General features: G+C 61.2%; 1 protein-coding gene across 1 annotated transcript; it reads left to right on the forward strand.

Moving 5' to 3' along the window:
* Positions 1-852: 852 nt before the first annotated feature.
* FOXF1 (forkhead box F1) lies at positions 853-5,814 on the forward strand. Its single transcript, XM_044761472.2, has 2 exons — positions 853-2,379; positions 3,845-5,814. Exons 1-2 carry the CDS (start codon positions 1,245-1,247, stop codon positions 4,003-4,005), a joined length of 1,296 nt encoding a protein of 431 aa, XP_044617407.1. The 5' UTR covers positions 853-1,244; the 3' UTR covers positions 4,006-5,814.
* The last annotated feature ends 3,352 nt before the right edge of the window (positions 5,815-9,166 follow it).

Raw genomic sequence — 9,166 nt, forward strand, 5'->3', positions numbered from 1 at the left:
TAGAGTACACGTGAGTGAGGGTAGGCGCGAATTTACGCTCCTGTGGACCTACTGTGTGTGAGTGAGTGAGCGCATTAGTGGGCGCGCACACGCCTGAGCACTGTGTATGCGTGAGTGGGAAGGCACGCTTGGGTGCGAGTTTGCACATCTGAGTCTGCGTAATTTACCGGGTTTGCATGTGCATCAGTGCATGCGCGTGTGTGCATGCATACACGAATGCACGGGTGAGTGAATGAGCGGGGCCGCTTGTTCGGGGAGCCTGTGCGGTTTTGGTCCCCGCAGGGCCAGCTGCTCTCACTCGCTCCCGACCGGCCCGCGGCGCTGGAGACAAAGCGGCAGCGACCCGCCCAGCGCTTTCGTTTTCCGCCCGCGCTCGGCTCCGGCGGCCGCCCGCCTGCTCGCGCGCTGCTGGGCGAGTCCGAAAAGTCCCGGGCGCGGCGCAGTCCTTCCCGGGGCGGGGAGAATGGGTAGGCGGTCCCTCGCGGGAACAGACGCCCGCTGGCCGCGGGGACCCGTAGCCGAGTTGGCTGTGCCCGCGATGGCCAGGACCCGGAGGCCGCCGCCGCCCCCGCCGCAGTTGCGATTTGCCACCGGGCTGTATGTGTCGGGGAAGGCCAGGGACCCGGGGTGCGTTTCCCTCCGCGCCGCCCGAGCAGGGAAGGCGGGGGCCTGCGCGCAGCGGGGCTGAACCGCGGGCCGAGGGCGCTTTAACACTTGCTCGCCAGGTTGGTGGAGGCGGGGCGGGTTCTGCAGGCGGTCGCTGGGCGGCGAGGGTGGGGGCCCTTTAAGCGCCCACCAACGCGGGGGCCGGAGGGGGGCAGGGAGGGGAGGGAACTCCTGGAGGGTCTTACGCCGGCCCGCGAGACGCTGCCGAGAAGAGATGCAGAGAGGGCGGCCCCGGCTGGAGTCCTAGAGCCGAGCGCCGCGGGTGGCGGGGACCTAGCGCTGCTCCCCGCGGGGGCGCACGGCCGCAGGCCCTGGAGGTGGTGCCTCCCCCAAGAAACCGGTGGGGGGGCTTCCTCGCGGCCTCCGCTCGGGCTGCCAAGGCGCTGCTCTCAGCCTCCGCTCGGCTCCTTCCCTTGTGGGAGGGCGAGAGGGAAAGAGGGAGGAGAGAGAGGTGGGGGAGGAGGGAGCTGGAGAGAGGGGGACTCTGCGCCAACCGCCGGCGGATCCAGCAGCTCCTCGAGGAGGACGCGCGGGCGGGGGAGGGCGCGCCGAGGCTCGCTCGGGAGAAGTGGCCGCCGATGACGGCAGAGGTGCAGCCAGCCCCGCGCGCGCAGCCCCCTCCCCCTCGCCCTCCTCCCCCTCCTCCTCCTCTTCCTCCTCCTCCTCCTCCTCCCGGCTCGTCCGCGGCGCAGAGCAGCGGCGGCAGCGGCGGCGGCGGCAGCAGCCACCCGATGTCTTCGGCGCCCGAGAAGCAGCAGCCACCGCACGGCGGCGGCGTTGGCGGCGGCGGGGGAGGCGGCGCGGCCATGGACCCCGCGTCGTCCGGCCCGTCCAAGGCCAAGAAGACGAACGCCGGCATCCGGCGCCCCGAGAAGCCTCCCTACTCCTACATCGCGCTCATCGTCATGGCCATCCAGAGCTCGCCCACCAAGCGCCTGACGCTCAGCGAGATCTACCAGTTCCTGCAGAGCCGCTTCCCCTTCTTCCGCGGCTCCTACCAGGGCTGGAAGAACTCGGTGCGCCACAACCTCTCGCTCAACGAGTGCTTCATCAAGCTGCCCAAGGGCCTCGGGCGGCCGGGCAAGGGCCACTACTGGACCATCGACCCGGCCAGCGAGTTCATGTTCGAGGAGGGCTCCTTTCGGCGGCGGCCGCGCGGCTTTCGAAGGAAATGCCAGGCGCTCAAGCCCATGTACACCATGATGAACGGGCTGGGCTTCAACCACCTCCCCGACACCTACGGCTTCCAGAGCTCGGCCGGCGGCCTCTCCTGCCCGCCCAACAGCCTGGCGCTCGAGGGCGGCCTGGGCATGATGAACGGCCACTTGCCGGGCAACGTGGACGGCATGGCTTTGCCCAGCCACTCGGTGCCCCACCTGCCCGCCAACGGTGGCCACTCGTACATGGGCAGCTGCGGCGGCGCGGCGGCCGGCGAGTATCCGCACCACGACAGCTCGGTTCCCGCCTCCCCGCTGCTGCCCGCCGCCGCCGGAGGGGTCATGGAGCCGCACGCCGTCTACTCGGGCTCCCCGGCCGCCTGGCCGCCCTCGGCCTCGGCGGCGGCGCTCAACAGCGGCGCGTCCTACATCAAGCAGCAGCCCCTGTCCCCTTGCAACCCCGCGGCTAACCCCCTGTCCGGCAGCCTCTCCACGCACTCCCTGGACCAGCCGTATCTGCACCAGAACAGCCACAACGCCCCAGCTGAGCTGCAAGGTGAGTGGGGGAGCCACTGTCCCAGCCCCGGGGGGACGGGACATCTGTGAGCACTCTGGCAACCCCAGACGCCCAAGCCCTGACCGCCCTGGGCAACAGCCGGCACCACTTCTGTTGGGTGCCAACGCCAACGCTCTGGGCAGGCATCTGCGCTCCAGGTTGCCCCTCTGCCCCACCTCACCCCCTTTGAGGGGTGAATGCAGCTTGGGGCCCCCAGTCTGGGCCAAAGTCTCCTTATTTCTCTTTTTCTGTTTCAACTGCCGGCTGCGGGCGGCTCAGAGCCTTGCCAGGTAGGCCTCATTCTCCCCAAAATGTCTCCAACCGCAATATTCTACATCCCTTCCAGTTCCTTAGCCCCCTCACGCCTCAACAAGTCCCCAGGATGGAGCTGGGACCCCAGCCCAGGCCAGCTGGCTCACCCTCCCAGGGAGGTCACCCAGAAAGCTGCCGGGAGCGCCACCTCTGCTCCGGCCTGGGCAGGGCGGCTGAGTTAGGCCCAAGGCCGCCTGGCCCAGCACTTGGACCCCCACGCCGGCCTTTCAGGGGACCAGGTCTGGCTGTGCCAGCCTGGAGTCAGGGACACTTTGTGGAGACGGGAAGAGGGGTGCCGTGGCCAGGCCCAGAGGAGGCTCTGAGTGGCAGGCCCCACAGACTCTTTGTTTCTCAGGATCCAGGTTTTCGGGTCCCCGGGTCCCACCCCATCCTCTGAGAAAGAAGATTCACGACCATCTCGGCTCCTGAGCTCTCCATCTCAGCACCCGCCAGCAGCCCTCGGGGCCTAGTTCTGGAAAGAGCGTGCGGGGAGCTAAGCAGGGCCTGTCGCGGCCAGCTGTCAGCAGCCTGCGGGAGGCAGGAGCCAGGCTGGAGGCCGAGGGCTGCCTCTCCTCAGGGGTCGCCCTGCTGGGGCTGCTTCAAACTCCTGGCCTCCATCTGCCCTGTCCTCCTGGAGGCAGCCCTCATCCTGGACGGTCCCGCCGCTTCCCTGCTCCGGGTACGGCCTCGGCTGCACCGGGGCCTCCGCAGCCTTTGGAGCTGGGAGGTGGCTGCCTGGCGGCCGGGTGCAGGCCGGGCTGCCTTTGGGGGGGAGGCCGCCGGAGCCCTCGCTGGCGTCTGCCGGTCCGCTTTGGCCCCTCATCGCTTCCCCTGCGGCCTCCGGAAGCCCCCAGGGCTGGGTGGGTGTCCCAGGCGAGAGAGGCTGAGGCAGCGGGTGCTCTGGGGAGCAGGGATCGTCACTGGTGTCCCGGAGCCGTCAGTCCCTTGGGGCGCACAGGCGAGGGCCGAGCCCCGGGGCTGCCTGGTCCCGACCCAGGGCCGGGCACGGCCAGAGGGCGGGCGCCCGGGCCCTGCGCCCCAGCGGGGCTGGCCTGCCCGTGCGCCCCGCCGGCCGTGCCGCTTCGCCGCCTTGAATCTGGCCCCAGACGCTAACTCTTGACTCCCCCACCCCTCTTGTCCCCTCGCCTTGCAGGCATCCCGCGGTATCACTCTCAGTCGCCCAGCATGTGTGACCGAAAGGAGTTCGTCTTCTCTTTCAACACCATGGCGTCCTCGTCCATGCACTCGGCCGGCGGCGGCTCCTACTACCACCAGCAGGTCACCTACCAAGACATCAAGCCCTGCGTGATGTGAGGCCGCGGGCGCTCCCGGCTCGGGCGCCCGCGCGGGGACCTCGGACCCATCGCCAGAAACTGCTTTATTCTCGAGGTATAACCGTCGGCAGAAGAAAAGGGTTTGACCCCTCCCCAACCGGATTATTCGGAAAGCGGTCCCCAAGGCAAAGACCCAGCGCGGTGGTCGGCACCTCCTCCCCCACGCCCTCAAAAATTCAAAAAATGGTGGCGGCGGGGCCTGATCTGACTGCAGCTGTTGGTAAATAAATATCTATTTTTGACCCAATTGGAACCGACTGAGAAGGTGCTGCATTGGGGAAACCCTCACCATCTACACAAGATTCTGCTGCGGTCTCCCCCCCTCCCCACCGAAGGCCAAAGTGGGGAGGTTTATAGGAAAAAGGCAAGCATGTGAGACCGTCATTATCAAATACTTTATTTTTTGGTTGAGTATTTATCTTTTTATTTTTAATTTTTTTTTGGAAAGAATGTCTTGGAACGCGCAAGTCTCCTTTTAGAGCCATCTTTGCAGGGAAGGGGGGGGCACGAGACACCTCGCTCCCCCCCCACCTCAGAAGTCCTCCGTGACCACAGGTGGATCTTTGTGCAAACAACTTGCATTTCTGAAGCCACTGTTCGTCTTAAAAAAGAAACCAGAAGGAGCCCAGAAGCGGGCGGCCCTCGGGCCTCTGCCGTCCCCCTCCGCCTTCCTCTCCTGCCTTCTCTTCAGTCTTTCTGGTTTTGTTTCGAATTTTCTTTGGACTTTCTTGGTGGGTTATTCCTCCGGAGCCCCGGCTGCCTCCCCATCTCTACTGTAAACCTTCCGGGGCGAGAGCGAGGCGAGCAGGGCGCCCGCCGCGGGGACTGGGCAGGCCCGGCGCATGGAGTCAGCGTCGCGGGAGAAGGAAGGTTAAGGCACTTTTAAAACTCTAGCAAGGCTCATCCTGTTATTTATTCTACTTTCTTTCCCTAATAATCGAAACACCGCATAGGCTCCTCCGTTTATCAGTATTAATGGTGTAACTTTGTTGGCAATATTTGCCGAGTAGAATTTTTTTTTTAGATATCCATTGTAAATTTGAAACAAAGTCCGATCTGTGTAAAAACAAATTTCCATATGTTTTATATAAATATATATATAAAATGAAGGACTACCCCCCCTTTTTGTAGTATTTTGGCTGCTGGGGTGCAGCGTTTGTGACACGTATTTTAAATTTCCTTCTGCACTGTATAAAATGACAATTTGAGGATGTTTTGCCTTTGTGTATTTTTTCCTAAAAAAAAAGAACAAAAATAAAAATGTATAACATTTGTATCTGGCCTTGAACATTGTATCAACTAGAAATAAAATCGCATGAGCATCTGATGGGGACTGGGTTTGCCCAATATCTTCCAAACTCCAAAGTGTAGACAGAAACCGCCTGGGACCTCCGGACTTTTTTCTTTTTTTGGTATTTAAAATATGGGTGATTCTTAATACTTTTTTTCTTTTTCTTTTTTATTTGTTGGCTAACGCTCCTCTTTTCACTCTTCATTTCACATTGAAGTGAAATGTGGACAAGAGTAACAATTTTTCTTGGCTTCTGTTTTTTAAGAAAAGCCCTCCATCCCTCTGAATGTCATTGCTCGTTTTAAAGAAATAATCAAACGTTTAAAGAAAAACTGTAGTCCTCCTTCCCGCAGGGAAAACCGTATCTATGTAAAAAAAAATATATAAATATATACAAATTATTTTTTTTACCTTTTTTGCCACTCCAAGACCAACGAGCGTTTTACTTTGTTTCAGACTTTACCGTTCCCATGTTCTAGCTTTTATAAATGATGAAAGGACTTTAAGTTTTGTGGTGTTCTGTTTTGTTTTGTTGGTGCTCGACGCGTGGTTTCCCCCGCTGGAGAGGAGACTACAATTTGAGCGAGAAAAGGGCCTTCGATGGGAGAGCAGGGTGATGGGAAATTTTTCCAATCGGGTAACATTCCCCCCAAAATCATTAAGGGAGGAAACATTTTTTTAAGCCTGTGTCGCCTCCTGGCCACCCTCTTTCTATTCCAATTCCCGGCTACCCAGGAAAACAAACAGTGAAGTCACTTTGTTGACGCGGCGGTTGGAGACCCACCGCAGTTTCTCCGCGTCGTGGGGTCGTGAGTCTCTGAACCTGGTTCTTCTCAAATTTGACATTTTGGACGTGAGGGCAATCTCTCCGGTGCTCTGTAACATCAAAATTATCAATAAACTCGCCCAGGCAATTAATGTCCCTAGCTAACAGCTGTCCATAAAACGGAGTGGGGATAGAAAGGCCGGTGACTCGCCCCTCGGGGTCTCGGGCGGGACGAAGCGGCGGCCCGGAGTGTCCCGGAGTGTCCCGGGGTGTCCTGGGCGCAGCGCAGTGTCGCCCGCACGCGCCTAGCGCTGAGCTCTGGGAGCAGGTTCGCAGCGGGCGGAGAAGGCACCGTCGCCGGGCGGAGGCCACCTCTCTGCGTCCCCGCCTCCGACGGTCGCCCTGGAAAACAAGACCAGAGAAAAGCCCCCAGGCCTCCAGCGCGGGACATTGTGCTCGTTCGCATGCAGACCACCTCAGCAGGCGAGAGCGGGGCCCCTCCTCCCTCCGTCGGAGACTGCGCCCCAATTAGGCTAGGACGGAGGCTGCGGGGGGAAGTGGGGCTGATTAGGAGAAACCCAATGCCAGCCCAGCGGCGCGCTCGCTCCCTGGTCTCCTACAGCGACTCCAGGCCCCGCGCCCACTCGCTCGGCCCCTCGGCGCGCCAGAGACCTCCGTGCGCCTGGTTGTGCGTGGCTTTGGCGCCGCCGGACCAGAGTCCGGGGCAGCGGTGAACCCGGCTTCCTGTTCATCTCCCTGACGGCGCCTTTATTTCGGCGGGATCTCCCAGCGCGCCCACGTCCTGGCCGGCCAGGCTGGGCGGGAGGCACCCAGAACGGCCTGTGCAGGAAAACCGGCCCGGGGATGCTCCTGGCCTCTGTCTCCCGGCCTGACCCAGGGCCTGGAGACGAGAGAAAAGTCCAGCCTTCCCCTCAGAGACAGCTTGGCTCCAGGCAAGCCCGAAAGCGCCGGATTCCGCAGGCAAAATTGCCTGCGCGCCCACGTCGGAGATTTCTCACCGCCGCAGCTGCCGCGTGGAGACGGCGCTCGCTTGGCTTGTGTCTTCGCAGGGCCCATTTCGGCCCTGGCTCGCCCGGGGGCTGCGGGGCGAAGCGCCCACCGCCGTGCGCTGCCACAAAAGCGTGCCTGGCATGTGCAAGTTACGTACGAGCTTAAAATGTAAAGGCCCATCTGAGCCTGGTGCAAAATGGCGGGCCCTGCATGCGTGACCGGTATCTTTCTAGCATCCTCGATAGAATTAATTCAAAATCTCTGCACATACCTTTCGAAGGTTTGTCTTGGAACAATGCGGTCAAGATGCCCTAAGTGTATGAATCCCCAGAATAATATAAGAACCGGAGGCGGGAAAGTGGCAAGGATGGATGGACGCTATAGGGTTTCTGTTCGGGATTACACGTCCTGAGGACGCCGCGGTTGTCGATTGGGACTGACGGGCACGCCCGAGTCTCTGCGGCTTTTGCCCCTTGCAGCCCAAGCAGGGCAGCAGGAGTGCCTCGTTGCGGCTGCCGGCTTCCTCACTGCAGGCGGACCGGCCCCGGGTTGCCTGGGGCTCGCTGGCTCCCAGGTCCCACGTCCGGAGCTGCAGCGCTGGGTGGGTGGAAGGCACACAGGGTGTGCGCTTCTGATGGGAGGGTGACTGGCCCGCCGAGGCCCGCTCTATCCCACTGTTTTCTTTTCCCTTTGGGGCTGAAGAGCTGGGCACGATGAGGGGGATGGTGGTGCGGGAAGGCCTGGCTCCCCGCCTTCCAGCAGCCCACTGGCAGGCAGCTCTCCCTGAGTAGTAGAAAGAGGAAGCTAGAGTCCCCGCTCTGCCAGCGTGTGACCTGGGCAAGCCGCACCACCTCGGAGCCTCGGTTTCCTCCTTCAGGAATACTGTCCTTGCGCTCTGTGGGGGCAGGGGCTGTTTGAGGAGGTGATGCTGGTCAGGAGTAAAAGGCTCGCCCAGCTCTGTGGTACCCAGATAGGAGTGGCTGTGAGACCCACCCATTTCTCAGCCTCCTCTCCTAGAGGTCTGCTGGTGTGTGCGTTTGAGGAGGTGGGAGTGGTGCCACACAGGTTCAAGAATTCATATTTTACAAGGTCCCCTGCTCAGGCGCCCGACGAGCAACTAGTTTGGTAACTGGTACGCTCTTGATCTTCCAGTACGACACACCTGGACTTTCGCTCCCTCCCCAGGGAGAAGGAAGACATCCCACAGGACTCAAGAGATGAGATTTTGACAATGGGGTTTGGTCTAAGGCTTGGACGTGGACCCACCCCCAGGATCTCCTAACCTCCAGGCCAGAAGCCCCCGGAGCCGACGACATCATTTTTGATGGTGGTGCGGCCCAGGAACGGCTCTCATCAGGAATACTCGGGGTGTCTGCTCAAACTGCAGATTTGGGGGGCGCGGGCACCCAGAGCCCCTGGTTTAGAATCTCTGAGGTGGGACCCAGGGACCCACAGTCTTCACAGATTTCCAGATGGTCCTGGTGAGTGCTAACGCTTAGAGTCTCTGGGCTCCTGAGAAAACCCTGGAGAAGGCGGCTCAGCGTGGCCTCTGCTGCCCCCTTCTGCCCGTCGGCCCTGGGCCGGTTTGTGAGTCTGAAAATCAGCCCATTGAGAGAACGTGGAGGCCAGGCAAGCAGACACATGGCTGACGTTTGCAAGGCCAACCGTGTGCGAGGCCCTGTGCTGAACCCTCTTCACACACCGTCTCAGTCATCCCCACGGCGGTCCTCTTAGGCAGGTGCTGTTACGACTCCCGCTGTCCAGATGCAGAAACTGAGCTCAGCCAGCTTAGGGGACGTGCTCTGGACACTGCTGATAACAGGTGGAATTTGGATTCAGACCCAGAACGTTCTGACCCCAAAGCCCCTGCACCTAACCATTGTGATACATGGCTCCTGAACGGCCATTTTCCTCCAGCCCCAGGGCCTAGTGAATAAGGAGGAAGGCTGAAGAGTGGTGCATGCTCCAGCCTCTGCCGGCTGCCAGCCGGGAGATGGCAATGGCAGGGGCCACACCTCCCAGAGCCCTCCCTGCCCTTGAGCTGGGGGCACTTATGCAGATGAAGTGGGGAGA

The sequence above is a fragment of the Equus asinus genome, chromosome 28 (assembly GCF_041296235.1).
Source record: "Equus asinus isolate D_3611 breed Donkey chromosome 28, EquAss-T2T_v2, whole genome shotgun sequence".
NCBI classification, from domain to species: Eukaryota; Metazoa; Chordata; class Mammalia; order Perissodactyla; family Equidae; genus Equus; species Equus asinus.